The sequence below is a fragment of the Rhizophagus irregularis genome, chromosome 8 (assembly GCF_026210795.1).
Source record: "Rhizophagus irregularis chromosome 8, complete sequence".
Classification (NCBI taxonomy): domain Eukaryota; kingdom Fungi; phylum Glomeromycota; class Glomeromycetes; order Glomerales; family Glomeraceae; genus Rhizophagus; species Rhizophagus irregularis.
This window is the reverse complement of record NC_089436.1, coordinates 3920968-3937264: the sequence shown is the minus strand read 5'-3', so window position 1 is coordinate 3937264 and position 16297 is coordinate 3920968. Positions and strand designations below refer to the sequence as shown.

The 16297-nt window shown below is 28.5% G+C and overlaps 7 protein-coding genes across 7 annotated transcripts; 6 read left to right on the top strand and 1 right to left on the bottom strand.

Annotated features, from left to right (window-relative positions):
• Positions 1 to 99: 99 nt before the first annotated feature.
• On the bottom strand, positions 100 to 339 carry OCT59_028750 (uncharacterized protein; the record flags this gene model as incomplete). Its single annotated transcript, XM_066147527.1, has 1 exon — positions 100 to 339. One exon carries the CDS (start codon positions 337 to 339, stop codon positions 100 to 102), a length of 240 nt encoding a protein of 79 aa, XP_065994228.1.
• A 2701-nt stretch (positions 340 to 3040) lies between these two features.
• OCT59_028749 (uncharacterized protein) lies at positions 3041 to 3346 on the top strand (the record flags this gene model as incomplete). The annotated part of the gene is made up of 1 exon (XM_066147526.1): positions 3041 to 3346. The coding sequence occupies one exon, from the start codon at positions 3041 to 3043 to the stop codon at positions 3344 to 3346; it is 306 nt and encodes a 101-aa protein (XP_065994227.1).
• A 198-nt stretch (positions 3347 to 3544) lies between these two features.
• OCT59_028748 (uncharacterized protein) lies at positions 3545 to 4072 on the top strand (the record flags this gene model as incomplete). The annotated part of the gene is made up of 1 exon (XM_025311640.1): positions 3545 to 4072. One exon carries the CDS (start codon positions 3545 to 3547, stop codon positions 4070 to 4072), a length of 528 nt encoding a protein of 175 aa, XP_025169712.1.
• A 1749-nt stretch (positions 4073 to 5821) lies between these two features.
• Positions 5822 to 6250, top strand: OCT59_028747 (uncharacterized protein; the record flags this gene model as incomplete). The annotated part of the gene is made up of 1 exon (XM_066147523.1): positions 5822 to 6250. One exon carries the CDS (start codon positions 5822 to 5824, stop codon positions 6248 to 6250), a length of 429 nt encoding a protein of 142 aa, XP_065994226.1.
• A 93-nt stretch (positions 6251 to 6343) lies between these two features.
• Positions 6344 to 6733, top strand: OCT59_028746 (uncharacterized protein; the record flags this gene model as incomplete). The annotated part of the gene is made up of 1 exon (XM_025327745.2): positions 6344 to 6733. The coding sequence occupies one exon, from the start codon at positions 6344 to 6346 to the stop codon at positions 6731 to 6733; it is 390 nt and encodes a 129-aa protein (XP_025169713.2).
• A 4287-nt stretch (positions 6734 to 11020) lies between these two features.
• Positions 11021 to 11254, top strand: OCT59_028745 (uncharacterized protein; the record flags this gene model as incomplete). The annotated part of the gene is made up of 1 exon (XM_066147522.1): positions 11021 to 11254. One exon carries the CDS (start codon positions 11021 to 11023, stop codon positions 11252 to 11254), a length of 234 nt encoding a protein of 77 aa, XP_065994225.1.
• A 1468-nt stretch (positions 11255 to 12722) lies between these two features.
• OCT59_028744 (uncharacterized protein) lies at positions 12723 to 14826 on the top strand (the record flags this gene model as incomplete). Its single annotated transcript, XM_025331215.2, has 9 exons — positions 12723 to 12863; positions 12943 to 13148; positions 13218 to 13858; positions 13930 to 13975; positions 14056 to 14157; positions 14231 to 14332; positions 14409 to 14510; positions 14589 to 14692; positions 14804 to 14826. 9 exons carry the CDS (start codon positions 12723 to 12725, stop codon positions 14824 to 14826), a joined length of 1467 nt encoding a protein of 488 aa, XP_025169714.2.
• Positions 14827 to 16297: the final 1471 nt, after the last annotated feature.

Below are 16297 nucleotides of genomic sequence, written 5' to 3'. Positions count from 1 at the left end.
TTCCTTCATTCTTTTTCTCGTTTAATTTCTGTTTATTTCATTCTTTTCATTTGTTTCATTCCTTTATCTGTTTCGTTTTCTTCATCTGTTTTGTTTCCTTCATCCTTTTGTTCCCTTCATCCATTTCGTTCTCATTATTTTCTCATTTTCATCATCCATTCCATTTTTATCATCATCTATCATCATCATCTGTTCCATTTTCTCATAATTATCATCCATTCCATTCTCATTATCATCATCAGATCCATTCTTACCATCAGTTTCATTCAATTTCTGTTTCTTCTTTATTCCTTTTTGTGCAACCTTAATTTCTGTTTCTCCATCATTCATTTCACTCATTTTTATTTTTCTTCTCTACTTTTGTTTAATTTCGTTTCTTTTCATTTCTTTTTGTTCAAACCTTGTTTTTCTTCATTTCTTTCATTTAACTTTCATTTATTTCTTTGTTTATTTTGATCCTTTTATTCCTAATTATTCCCCCTCTTTAAAAAAAAGAATTGATTTATAATCTGCTAATATAAAATAATCAAATTAAGACTATTAATAAACCATTTTTTTAATGTTATAAATTGTGAATCAAATCGGTAAACTTTTAATTAAAAATTAGCCAATTAAATTTCAAACATAAATCACGTGACAGGGTGCGAGACCTAAGCATTACACAGGGTGACAGGGATGCTAGATCCAAATAAAAAAAAAAACTCTCTCTCCTTTCTGTCAGAATTTATAAATTCCGCAGTAACCCTATTTTTTTAAAAAAAAATAAATTTTTTAACCTTTATTGTTAGTAAAAAAGGAGAGAGGACCACTTGGTGGCCTTGACAGAAAGTTCTCCTTAATATACCCCGTTGCTTTTAGAGAGTTTTTATAATAGTATACCAAATAGTTTTATTATTATGACACCTTTGAACATTTTACCTTCCTTTGGGAAAATAAAACCCTCTGACGCTTCTGTTTCTAAATCGCACGTGACCGTTCTTGATAAGGATGGTTACAACAAGAAATATTTACACAGAATACGTAATATTTTTGCTTATTCGTTTCAAACTCACAAGCTTAATCCATATATAGTTAGCGATAGAGGTTAGAACCGGAATCGGTTATCGGATTTATAACCGGGTTTAACCGATTCGAAATTTAACCGGTTTACGATTCGGTTAACCGGTTATATTCAAACCGGTTTAAACCGATTAACCGGTTATTTCAAACCGATCAAAACCGATTTTTAATTTTTGTGAATGGTGACATGCCTCCACCTGATCTATTTATCCCCAATCAACTAATACAATTTCAGTTAATGAAATTTTAGAATTTTTTTTTTGATTAATAATTTTAAATTTTTCGTTTTTTTTTTCAAACTGAAAAAAAAATTTTCTTCCTTTCTTCTTTCGGTTTAGTTTTTTTTTCAAACCGAAAAATTTGTTTTTTCTCATTCTTTTCCTGTTTAGGTTTAATTTTTTTTCCCAAACTGAAAAATATTTTTTTTTTTGAATTATTGTCCTTTTTTTTCAGAATTTTTTTCGGTACTTATTTTTTTTTAGATTCCTTTTTTTTTTGGAAATTTCCCTTTTTTTGAACCGATTCCTTTCTTTATCCTTTTTCTTTCCCCCAAATTTATTTTCAATTTTTTTTTCTTTCAATTTTTTTTATAACAACATGTAGGAAAGATGATTAAGATTTTCAAGTTTGATTTTCAAATTCATAAAAATCAAAAAAAATTGATATTTTTACAATATTTTACAATTAATTAATTAAAGAAATTATTGATTTAATAATAGACTATTGTAACCAAATCCATATTCGAAATTCTCTAAATAATCACCAGATTTTTGAATAAAAATTTTAATTCAAATGGTTTAGTTAAATTGATAATTTATTGAATAAAATGAGTATCAAAAGAATAATAATAAATGAAATGAACAGATTTCTAATATATTTGATTGTTCAAATATTTTTCCTAAGTTGATTATAAGTTTAAAATTGACGTAATATAAAATAATAAGAAATAATTATAAAATTTATAATTAATTAATAAAATATTTGAAACTTTATAGTGCTGGCCCGAATTACGAAATTTAAATCACGTGACTGCGGCTAAATAGTTTAGCCACCGGGTAAGTTATGTTACACAAAATTTTATTATAGATATTTGTGTCCCACAAAATTTCGAACTGTGTTACACAAGGGATGTAATTCCGGCCGGAATTATAACTTGGCAGGATTTATGCCGATCACATTTAATTCTGGCCAGAATTATCAAATATATACAAATCGGTTATTCGGTTTCAATCGGGTTTTGCGAAATCGGTTTGAAACGGATTGAACCGGTTGCGCCCGTTTTAAATTCAGTTTTCGAAAATAGAACCGGTTCTAAACTCTAGTTAGCGATACATGAGGTAGTGGTACCTTGTATAACACCAAAAAAAGCAGATACTTCCTTTTGGAGTTACACCCTAATGCTGATCTTTGTTTAACAAAGAAAAATTCTTTCAACGTCTACACCAATGATATTGATATGCTTAATGATCATCAGAGGATCTTCAACTCAACTAGTAAAAAAATCAATCTTAATTACTTAATAGGGACATATCTCGCGTTTATATTTTCTATCAACAGACAATTTTCACCTGATATTGTGAAAAAGTATTTTAAACGTTTACGCCAACTATTAATAGATAAATTAGTAGCGATTAAAAATAGACTTTTTTATTCGGCTAAAAATAGACAAACCAAAACTTATATCCGGTTCAGTTCTGGAACTCACGTGATCTATCTTGGATTTTATTTTCGCTGTAGTGATATTTGCACCCAACCAGCGGCCTTTGTACTTCCAAATAATCAATGGCAATGCAATGAACATTTTGCTCCTGTACCAGGGTTAAGATCAAAAACCACACAACGGAAAGGAAAAGATTATAAAACTGTTAACTTTAATCCATGGAAAGAAGTTCACTCAACACGTTTAGGTTTAAAATATAACGTGATTGTTAAACGTTATAATGAATGGAAAGGAAAGAATAATTCCGATTTAAAAGCGGTGATGGAACCTATCACACATAATAGAAAAGGTAAATCTACAACAAGACCCTTTTACAAAGAATACAAAAATGTTGAGTTTTACGATTATAGAACACCACAACAAGTCAAAAGATGGAATCGTTTAAAAAAGTCGACCATCAAACATGAAGAATTCTTATATCATAGTAAACCCTTTTTATTAAAAGAAAATTCTACGGTATTTAAAAAAGTTTCTCATCTTGTGGAACGGGAACCCTCATATGAGAAATCTGAGGAGGATAAATTATTGGATCAACTTACCCAGAAACGTGCCAAGAATTGGCGATGACGCGTTAATAATCGTAATAAACTCAAGAAAAAATTACCTGCACTACCTGTTAATTTTAGTGGTGATGCTCGGAACTATTATTTTCAAACATATAACATCAATTTATTCGCTTATAAAGTTAGAAGGCAATATGATTTGTCCAACATTCCTCAATGTCAATATGGCTATTTGAAGGCCAAGAGGCTTTATAATAATTATATGGATCGCAAAAATTTACGTCCCCCCATTATTAGACAACCATCTCCTCCTATTATTAGACAACCATCTCCTCCTCAAGTTATTAGTCAACCCACACAACCTCAAATTGATCCTCTTGCGCATTATGCTTTGAGGAGGGCTCAGTATAAAGGCGCACGAGCTTTGGCAACTTTTCATCAAAATTCTACTGCTTTTAAGACACTTGCTCCGTTACTTGTTGAACCTACATTGCCGCCAATGGTTTATCCAAGTGCAAAAGAAAAAGCTCGTTTAAACGCTTTGGCTAATGATGACACACCCTTACCCAATTCTAATCAACCTACTAACGATTTACTTTTGAGACGAATAGCACGACCTCGATCTAAAAAGAATACCCCTTCAACGGATATCGTTGATAATTGTAATACACCTCCACCTGGTCCTAGTCGACCTACCACTGATTCACCCCTAAGACCTATTGCACGACCTCACAGAAGGATAAATGATTTACCACCTACGCCTGAGTCGGATATTTACCCTTTTAAATAATAGTACACTCAAATTTGAATAGACACCGAAATTTTAAAAGACACCCAAAATATATACACCCAAATCTTAAAAGACATCCAAATTATATACACTCACCAAAAAACATTTACGGACCTTTTTATAATATATCATTTTGTATATGACAGTATTTACATACAATAGCTAGTAATAGTTAAAAGAAAAATACGCATGATAGATTAGAACTCTTTTTTTTAGTTTTGTTCGTCTTCGATTTCATGGTACCTGTTCCTTCATCGGTCGTGTTGTTGGACCAGTCTATATATAACAATTAGGTAGGGTCCGTTCTATGGAATGGATGATGGAACTAATGTTGGGCCTATTCTCATGGATTAATGCTCTCTTAGATAGTTCCTTCCGACTTTACATAAAATAAAATAAAATAAATAAATGCTAGATCCAAATTAAATCAAAAAACTCTTCCCCCTTTCCGATTAATCAAAAAAAAAAAAAAAAAAGAAAATTCAAGAAGCAATTAAAAGTAATTAGCGTAGGTTTTGGTCTAAGTTTTATTTTATAAACACTCTTAAGGGGAAGAGGCCCGGAAGGGCGCCTCGGGCATAAGGCGAGGTTTTATTGTTCTTTTTATACCCAAACCCAAGGGAATATGTCTTCTTTTATTCGCATAGACGACTATGAAAGTTATGAAAAACTGAATAACGGTTTCACTACCCTCAACCAACACTCTAATAAAAGAGTTCCAGACAAAGTTTCTGCTCCTAATGATATTATATCTCACGTTCCTTCAACTCCTTTTTGCACCTCTACTAGTAAAATACCTTCTACTCATATTTCGTCTTCTCATTCTCCGGTGGGAAAATTTCCGTTGAAAGTTTTTTTTTCCAAATTTCACGTGACCCGTCCATATCGGGCTGGATATAACAAGATTTATGAAATCAGACGATCAAGAAGTTACTTTTTCGAGTTAGATGATCTACCTCCAAACACCAATGATCTTCATTTTAAAATTTACACAAATGATTATCATATGAAAAGTACCCCTATCTCTTATCGCAACACGAGCTCAACGCCGAATGACATAGTTGTATGCTTACACACTTTTTTTCTTCACAAAGAGTTTTACCTCGCAAAATACAACAAAAATTTTTCCCTTTTATACGAGATAGATTATTGGCTCGAAAAGAAATGATTTCATCACGTGCTAATAGTTCACGTGAGCGTAATACTACGATGCGTACTTTTTTCAACTTTACTTATAAGAAATATCGTTTTTATTTTGGAATATATATCCCTTGTTCTCAACAACAATCACTGTCACCATTTTATCCTTTGTGTGAAGAATGTCATGTTCCTAGCCCCTTTGTTATGTCTCATTGCAGACGTGCATGTGTTATGCACCAACCGTCTTTCTTTCGTAATGACACTTTCAATAATGTCTGAAAACAAGGACATCAGGCCATCACCTCAACTACTATAGTTCTGGCCAATAACAAAGGCTCACATGCTAATCTTTTACATGATAGATGGAACTGCAGAAAGAAAAAAGCTATTATATCCCAACGACTGGGTATCAGTTATAAGGAATCTTATCTTGCTCGTACCAAAGGTTCGGTAATACATCATGCAAATAAGCATATGTATCGTAAACGGCTGGACACCTTCTCAATCACTCAAAGTAAGAATATTAAAACAGCGAAAAGACAGGAAATACGATTCCGTAGGGCATGTAGATGAATCTTTCATGCCAAAGAACATAATCGCCTTGATACAATGAGGCATAGACTCATCACCGCTCAACGCTACCGCTTTTTATTTTTACCTTCACAATATATCTACAAGCCGATTAAGCATCTTCAATACACCCATGGTATTGACTATCCTGACTATGGATTTAAAATTCCTTATAATCAAGACGCTTTTAACATTCCAATTCACACGGTGGAACCGTATAACCCTACTCTGTCTGGGTTTTTTCCATCAAAATATAAGGATATTATTCCTAAAGAACCGATTTATACCGCTACAGGTGACTTTATTATTCCTGGATCTCGCGAATGGTTTACCCATATGTATAGGTTGGATTGTGCACGTAAAGCTGCGCCTCCCTCTCCAGTATTATCTCTTGATGAACGTAGAAATTTACTTCAAAAAGAAGCCGACCACATCGGTGACTCAATTATCGAAAAAGAAAAGCAGTGATCAGCCCTACACGGCACGACTGTTAAACATTTTGCTCGTCGCGACCGAGCTAAAAAATGGCACTCTTTAAGATCTGACTACTATCACCAATATATGTCCAAACAAGCTTCCTTATACCATAGGGCGGAAGATAATAGTAAGTTTCAACTTCGACTTCACCAAGAAATGACCGCTTTCAACGATACCTTTAATCTTGGCAAACGCATTGCCGTTGTTACACCTGAGACAAAAGATGAACTTTACATACCTTACCAATATGGAGGGTTTTATATTGATAATCCTTCGCAAGAAGATTCAAAGTGCGTCACTTCTGATGATTCCAAAGAAATTGAAAGACGTCCGTATAAACGTCTTACCACATCACAGTTCGCTCCGCTACCCGTGAATAATCATATTGATCGCTTAAAACGAAGGCGTAACATTCCTGCTGATACTGTCGACTCTTCAGAAGCAGGTCCTTCAGGTTCCTCTACTAACAATTAACTTTTACAATAGCTTTAGAGTCAATTATTTTCATTTTTACATATAGTTTTCTTTATTTGTATACAGCTATCATGCTTTTAGTACTCCTTTAATCTTATTTAGATAACAATATAGAATAGTGTGAATCATTCCAACCATGACAGTATTTACGGTTGGTGGCCTTTGGGTCAAAAGAAAAATACGGATCTTTTTTTTAGATTGTTTTACTATTCTGGATGTCCTTTATCCTTACGTTGGTCGTAGTGGTAGGATAAGCTATGGCCCTTTTATATAATTAGAAGTTAGGGTCCTTCCTTGAGCTTTTATTAGTTCCTGGCGGGATGATGACAAGAATTAGGATCGTCTCCAATGGGAGTTTATCCTGCTTATTTGGCTGTCCGGCTTCACATAAAATAAAATAAAATAAAATAAAATGCTAGATCCAAATTTACCCTTTGTTCTTATCTTAAAATCAATATTATTCCTTAAATTAAAATTAAAATAGCAGTTGGAGGAGTATTTCTGGAACTTTCTCCCTATAAAAAAATTGGATACGTTTTTTATAAAGTTTTTATACGATTTTTTTTCCTTAGAAATAACGTATCATAATAGGATAAATAGGATACGGAAAAATGCACAATTCCGTATCACTAAAAATATGGTTTGGATACGGAATTTATATGGAATTTACATGATTTGATCACTGATTTTATCACGAAATTTATACGATTTGGTCACTGAATTTACTATTTGCATTACAGTTTACTATAATTGTATTTACATAAATCTAATTTCACTTTATTAAATTAAATAAAAAATAAAAAATAAACAAAGTACAAATACATTATGAAAATTCCCTCCTTATTAAAACCACCTATTGCAACAAGTTCAGGTTCATTTGGAGTCAAACAACCTAAAAGAACAAAAAAAAAAATTGGAAACAAAACCCCCCCTCATATAGTATCTGCAATCGTCCAAGTCACCAAAGGTCAGCATTCCTACAAAAAAAGAAAGAGAACTCCAGAATGTCTGACCTACATAAAAGAAAGAATTATGAGGCGTCTAATGAAAAAGAAACCAAAACAACAAAATAAATCCAAAACTGATCTACAAAAAAAGAAGACTCTGAAGCAACAAAACTGAAACAACTTACAAAAAGAAAAGAATCTGAACCCAACCTACAAAAAAACAAGAAAATTTGAACTGACCTAAAAAAGAAAAAAATCCTGAATCATCCTACAAAAAGAAAAGGACTCCCAAAAAAAGAAAAAAGAAACTGAATATTCTCACAAAAAAAATCTGCTGGCCTATGAAATTAAATATAAATAAAGAAGAAAGGGGAATAAAGAATAAACCAAAAAAATATTTTTTTAAAAAGAGGGATAACGAAGTTAGGAAAGTTAAAAAAAAATTTTTTTTTAAAGGGAGGACGTCAAAGTTAGAAAAATTAAAATTTTTTTATAAAGAGGAAATAGAAAAATTTTTTTTAAAAAAAAGAAGAGTGGGAATAAAAGAAACAATTTTTTTTTAAGGGAGTGACGAAAAAAAATTTTTTTTTCAAAGGAGAGTGACGAAAAAAAAATTTTTTTAAAGTGAGGTACGAAAAAAAAAAATTTGTTTTTAAAAGGGGGTGACGAAGTAAGAAGAAAAATTTAGAAAGAATAACAAAAATAAGACAAGAGAAAGAGAAAGGAAAGGAAAGACAGAAAGGAAGATCGGAAGATCAAACTCATCAAAGTAAGGGTTTATATAAAAACAAAAAGCGTATCATAAGGCCACACAAATTCGAATTTTCGGTTCACTTCACCCGGCCGGGTCACTTTTTCAAATTTCAATAAAAAAAAGTTTATATATAAAAAATTTATCATGTGATCAGAACGTAATTTTATTGGCGGGTAAGTTTATCACGCGGCTGAGAACTTCTAGAGCGAAAATAAATTCCTCCCTTTTAAAAGTCAACCAATCAAATGTCACGATTTTATATATAAACTTTTTTACTAATAAACAATAAACCCCGGGTCCCCGGGTCGATTTTAAATTTCAATGTTACGTGAACCGAAAAATTGAATTTGTAATTTGTGTGGCCTAACAAAACAATAAACAATCATGTGATCTCGTGTTATGATACGGAATTTTTGTAAAATTATCTTCTAAATATATTAACCGTTAAGTTTAAAAATTCCGTATACATTCCGCATGATTAATTTTTTCCGTATACATTTTCTTATACATTAGTTTTTTTTAAAAAATGTTCAAAAATGAATTGCTTATTAAATATACGGAATTTGTATACGGAATCTATAGAAACGTACATAAAATGTATACAAAACGTATCCTTTCCGTATACATATTTCTTATAGGGTCTAAGCAAATTCATGATTTTCATCCGAGATTTTATGGTTTTAATAGAACTAAATTACTTTGTTCTAGAAAGATAATCGTTCTTGCATAGCAATCACCATGCATGTAACACCCAATTATCTTTCAATTTTTTTACTATGATCGATATATTATAAATTGAGGTGCAGCTCAATCATTGAACATATAGTATAGATCAAATGTAATGCCGCATTTGTACAAAATAATCCTCAAACTAAATATGGAAAATAAAACTTCTTGTTGGCCTCTAAGTATTTATTAAAAAATGCTTTGTTTTAAGTTATAACTTAACGAGAAGTTGGTGTTTTTTTTTCCCATTAAAATAAAAAATAATGTGTGGAGAACTTAAAATTTGTCAAATATAGTGAGCAATATAAGTCTTTAAATCAAAATAAAAAATATTTTATACATATAAATTTAAGTAAATTTTCAAATACAATTCAGATTCATATTAAAAAAAAATCTCCTTTTTTATTTTATTTATATAATTGTATCGTAAAGTTTTAGTTATTTTGGTAGTTTTTAATTGTTAAATAATCTATTTATTAAATATAAAGAATAATTAATATTAAAAAAATCTTAGTTAAAATAATGGATATTTCGTAGTTTTATTTAGTTAAAAATAAATTAATTATTCAAAAATAAGTATAGTAACATTATTTCATTCTTGTTTTCTACAATAAATGAAATTTTTTCATTATTTCATATTGAAAAACAGAAAATTTTTTGATAGATTCAATAATAACTAAAAATCCAGTTGGATAACCGGCTTTATTACCTTGGTAAAAGTGATTTCTTTTGTAAAATTATGACTAAGAATGATATATTTACTATTAGTTAAATATTTCTCTTTTAAAGTTTTTTTGATGTAAAAAAGCTCTTTTTACCAAAAAACCACTTTTTTCGTGTTTATATGAAACCTACTTGAAAACCCGCCTTTATAACCTTAGAAAATCTTTCTCCTCATGTAAAATTGCATGTATTTTCGTTGTTAGAATTGTATATTTGTACATACTTTTAAAATGATCTAAAAAACGTAAGTTTTCTAACTAAACTGTAAAGCCGGAGAAAAAAATTATTGCAAAATGGAAAATTAGCATTAAACTAGTAAAGCACATGACAATCTATGAAATTACTTAATTTGTATAGGAATTGCAAATTAAAACCAATCGATTATGGTTACACAAATTCCTCTTAATATGACAATAATCTGCATGTTACAATGTTACATGCGCAGTGATTGATAATTTACATAATTTGGAAAATTAATAATATGCGAATATAATTATATGTATATATATGTTTAGAATAGTTTTACAATTAACTGCACGTAGGAACAAATAGAAGAAAAATGTTTGAACCACAATGAGATGGAGTACAATATCTTGTTATTAGTTATTATTATTCTTTTTTGTATTTTAGGTACTTTATGAATTTACTATATTTGGTGTTCATTGTGAGTTTTAGAATGATTATACTACAAAAGTAATTATATATCTCAATTTGTCGTACACGATTATTTTTTGACTTTATTTTATATGCAAAAGAAGGAAATAAGTCTTTTTTTATTTTCCGTTTTTGTACTTCACTTTTTCCGTTTCCTTTCTCGTTGATTCGTACTTTCCATCATTATCTTCTATGCTGAAAGTTTATTTATTACGCCAAATACTTAGATATTTCCACTAGTTGATCATATGAATTCCAACTAAGTAAAAATGATGTATTAATTGTTAAACAGACTTTTCCGTAGTACTATGGTAAATTCTTAAGATTCCATGAGAAAATCTAGAAATACTTTCCGTATCACCAACAAAAGGCTCAAACTCCTGATAATTCAGATATAAATAAAATACGTACATTCAAATTCAAATTTTTCAAATTCGTTGTCTTATCGATACTTGTTTATAACATATTAATTAACTTAATAAAATGGAAATTGTAAATACAAATGATGAAAATTCTTTTGATCCAACACCAAGATTAAAATCTAGTCCTATACCAATTGAATTTATTTCTTTCAACTGGCTAGATAAAAATTGTATTTATTGTGGAGAAGAATATATTGAAGTACTTTTATGTTCTTGGCAAAAATATTGCAAAAAATGCTTATCACGTTATATTAATAATATAACTGATAATAATATATACTTGGACGTACAGTAACACCTCTCTAAGTGCACCCCCCTTGGGACCATAGTAAAAAAATAGTAGAATGTGCACTTAGAGAGGGTGTGCATTTATAGAGAGTAAAATATTAAGAGCTCTTATAAGTTGGGATCAGATCCACCGTGCACTTAAAGAGAATTTATATAGTGCGTGCACTTATAGAGGGTGCACTTATAGAGGTGTCACTGTATATATTTACACAACGGAATTGGAATGTAGTGAGCATGAAATAAGTAGGACAAAAATACCACAAAGTATTCAAGAATGCTGTAGAAATTGTGTGAGAATTTTATGTTTTAGACAAATAAATGGATATATTCATCTTGACCTTGATAAAAATGATCTCACATTCTCACTCATCTCACTCTAAACAATAAGGTGATTGAAAGTGTAAATCCATTATCATACACATATGGTAGTGGAAAGTATGGTCTTATTTTGTGTTCAGATTGTTATCTAATTTCTTTTGAATTGATAGAATCAACCTTGGTTAAAAAGCAAATTTCAATTCTTTACTTACCATGGTGGTGTAATGATACTCCGTGTGATATTTGTGAATTAAAATTAACGTTTACGTCAGACTGTCAAAAGTATTGTGAAAATTGTTTTATATTTTATGTTGGATGCAGATATTGCTTAACAACATCACTAAATTATTAGGTAGTCCGGTGACTATCCCTGGTCAAAATCGTAAATTTTACGTTAAGATTTTTACGTAAAATTAACGAAAAATGTGTCCAATAACTGTTAATGGACTATTAACTTATTAATCAGTATAATTATCATGATTTCGGACAGTAACCAGACAATACTGTCTTATAACCGAAATTTTAAAGGGGTCGTCATTTTTATTAGTATTAGCTTAGTGGTTTCAACTTAAATAAGTCAAAAACATATATATTATAAATTAAAAGTTTAAATAGTCTAAGTGATTAGATCACGAAAAATAAGTACCTCAGGTCCTAAGTTCGATTCCTAAGGTAAGTATAAGTTTATATATATTAAATATTATTAAAATATTTAATATTAAATAATTTTTTCAACAGATCGAACGTCCATATACCTGAAATTGACGGTTTACGGACGTACATAATATAACGTCCAACCTACGGAGGGTCCGTCAATGGACAGTTAGTGGACATATGTCCAATAATGGTTGCTGGTCAGCCTGAAAATTTAGTGATGAACAAACATTCTTTTTGGACCTACGGATCAATCTCAATGTAAAAAATGCAAAAGAATATCGCCCATAAATAGTGGTTTTGATGATTTTCTTTTTAATAATAATCTTATAACATGCGATAATTTTTATGATTTGAAGTTAGCTAAAATTGAAAATATTGTAAAAAATATAGATAAGTATTTTGTATCATCGAGCATATTAGAGTCTATATTTAAAGAAAAAATACAAGTAAAACAAAATGATAAGTGGATACCATATTCTCAATTTAAAGATGTAAAAGAAATGACAAGGGGGGGATATGGTATTATATATAGAGCAACTTGGCTTAAATATGACACTAGGAATCGGTTAATTAAAAATGAAACTGTCATTTTAAAAAGATTTGAAAATTCTAAAAATATTGGCACATATTTCTTAAATGAGGTAAAATATTTTAAATATATCTTATATAATTTATTTTAAATAAACTAAATTTTAATTTAATTTAATCTTTAAATTATAGTTAAAATCATATTATCATTGTTTTAAAGACAAAAAGGGTCATATCATTAAAACTTATGGCTTTACAAAAGATCCTGAATTAGAGGATTATATAATAGTTATGAAATATGCATCAGGAGGAGATTTACATAAGCATTTGCAGAAGGATTTTGCAAGAATTAAATGGGATAGTGAAAAATTACGTATTTTACATCAAATTTCAGCAGGGTATTTATATTTTACATATTTATTAATTTTCTTTAAATTTAAGTTATTAATTTTTTTTTATATTTTTAGACTTGAAACTATTCATAATAAAAAATTTATACATCGAGACTTCCATAGTGGAAACATATTATTTGATCAACAACATAAAAAAACGTTAAATGATGATTGGAAAATTGGAGATCTAGGATTATCACAAGCTGTAAATAGTGAATCATCAAATAATGAAATATATGGAGTAATACCTTACATTGCACCGGAAATATTTAGAGGGTCTATATTTTCTAAAGAAGCTGATATTTATAGTTTGGGTATGATTATGTGGGAACTTACAACAGGTTGTAAACCTTTTGATAATGTTGAACATGATCATCATCTTATTTATAAAATTCTTGATGGAGAACGACCTAAAATTACAGAAGATACACCAGAATGTTATGCTGAATTAATGAAAAGTTGTTGGGACCCTGATCCTAAAAAAAGACCTTCTATAAAAGACATTCGTCTGACTTTTGGTAGGTGGATATATAAAAAAGTAAATGAGGAAGAATTTAGCCAAGGTGAAGCGAAAAGAGCGAAATTAATGGAATCAAAGAAGATTGGGCCGGAATTTGCCGAAAAACCTCATTTAGGAGCTATTTATACAAGCAGGCCATTAAGTGCTTTAATTTCTAAATGTTCATCCATATATTCATTTTCAACAATTTCAATTGGTAAGCGAGGTATTACAAAAAAAAAAAAAATTAATTGTAATTTAAATATATTATGTTATTATACTCTTTAGATTCCCATTATATCTCAGAACTAAAGAATAATACAGACGTTGAAAGGTATTTAAAATAACAAATATATTTTTTTTTTTTCAAATGTTGTAATTAATTACTTATTTGAATTTATTAATTTATTTTAGTTTATCGTCACAAAATTTAAATTCTGCAATTCAAAAATTTCCAACCGCTTTAGATTCTAGATATAACTCAACAGAATTAGAATTTGATATAAATACTGAAAGGTATTTAAAATAACGATAAAAAAATGTTTTTAATGACACAACTAATTATTTGAATTTATTAATTTTCAATTAGTTTATCATTATATGATTTAAATTCTACGATTCAAAATTATTCAACCGCTTTAGATTCTAGATATGTCTCAGCAGAATTAGATCTTGATATAAATACTGAAAGGTATTTAATATAATTATAAAAAAAATGTTTTTAAATGAAACAACTAATTATTTAAATTTATTGATTTTTTAATTAGTTTATCATCTCAAAATATAAGTTCTACACTTCAAAATTATTCAACCGCTTTAGATTTTAGATATATCTCAACAGAATTAGATCTTGATATAAAAACTGAAAGGTATTAAAAATAATGATAAAAAAATGGTTTAAATGACACAAGAAATTATTTAAATTTACCATATAATTTTTTATTTAGTTTCAGATCACAAAATTCAAGTTCTACAATTCAAAATTTTACAACATCTTTAAAAAAGAGAAGAAATGAAGAATTATTAAATGTTGAAACTCATAATGATAGTGGTAATTATTTATCTGGCTCAATGTTATTTTATTTTATTTTCATTTTAATCATTTACATTAATATTTAATTTTTTTTTTTATTTAAATTAATTATAAAAATATTATTTATAGGAAAGCGTATTAAAGCGGGATAAAACTACTAAGAGAACTATAGAAGTAATAATATTTCGTTATTCCGCAAATGCAGAGTATTTAGAAATATTTAATGATTTTTTATTAAACTTGATTATTATAATGTAAGTGAAAAATAAAAATTATTAGAATTACATCAAAAATATTTTCTTTTACAATTAAATATGATAATTTATCAATGAAATCATATAGTGATATTAATCAATTATATAATATAAAAAATTACATATATTATTATTTATTAAATATCTTCAAACAGAAAGTATATACTAATAATTCTAAGTTCAATAATTATATTAATTATTTAAAAAATTATTGATTCGATTTTTTTTTTTGGCTGGATATTTTTATTTAAAATCGTATTCATTCTAACTAAAAAATTATACAAAATATATTTATATAAATAAAAAAATGAATATTTATTTTGATTATATCTCAAATGTAAAAGAGCAAAATAAAACAAAAAATTAGGAAAAAGAAAATATTTGTAAATAAATAACTAAGAAAATGAATTATTGAAAAAAAATCAGTTTAAAGAAAAAATCGCATCACTAAGAGAAGGATAGGCATTAGTAGTATGCGAATATGGAACATAAGGGGCATCTGAATTTGGTCTCAATGTTAAAAAAAGAAATACTCTGGAAAATATTAAGTATCGTACGGATTTTTAATTTTATCCACATATGCGTAAATTGCTGCGTCAAGCCATATAAGATTCACATGATTTTTTTGGAAAAGCAATCCCGTGTTTGATATCGGATTTAAATATATTATATAACACAACAATTGTTAAAAAAAAAATTCTCTCTGGACTTCGTAGGACAATTAATTTATTTATAGTTCAATCTTATATGACTTTAAAAATTGTACACAAATTTGAAGTTTATAATTATTTTTATGAATTATTTTAAATAGAGGCTCGTAATTCAGTTTATTAATTACTAAAAATTAGTTTATTAAATGAATACATGTTAAGAAAATAGAGAAACTATTAAAATAATCTAAATTAATCATGCGCAAAGATTACTATTATGATAATTATAGACTAACATTATTTTTAATTCTAAATAATACATCCTATACTAAAGATTGTACAAAAAAAATATACAAGGATGTGAAAGTAGTATTGAAAAACCAAAAATATTACCATCTAATAATGTAACGATATTTTTAAGATGTTTCTTCAATAACTTTTTAAATAATGATAAGAATGTTTTAAGAAATAAGAGCCTAGAATCGTATCTAATTTTGTGAATAGACTAATATAATAAAATTCCCATCTATTTATTTATTAAACAGTTAATGTGGCCCGTCGCAGCTCTAAAATTCCTGATTATGATTTACAAAGAGATAAAATGAATCAGTTGTTAACAAAAAAAAATTTGTAAGCTTTTTTTAAAAAAACATAGATCGTTTATGTGAACAATAATAAATCCGATTTTTGTCCAGAGCGAAGCGAAGGAAACTTGTGTA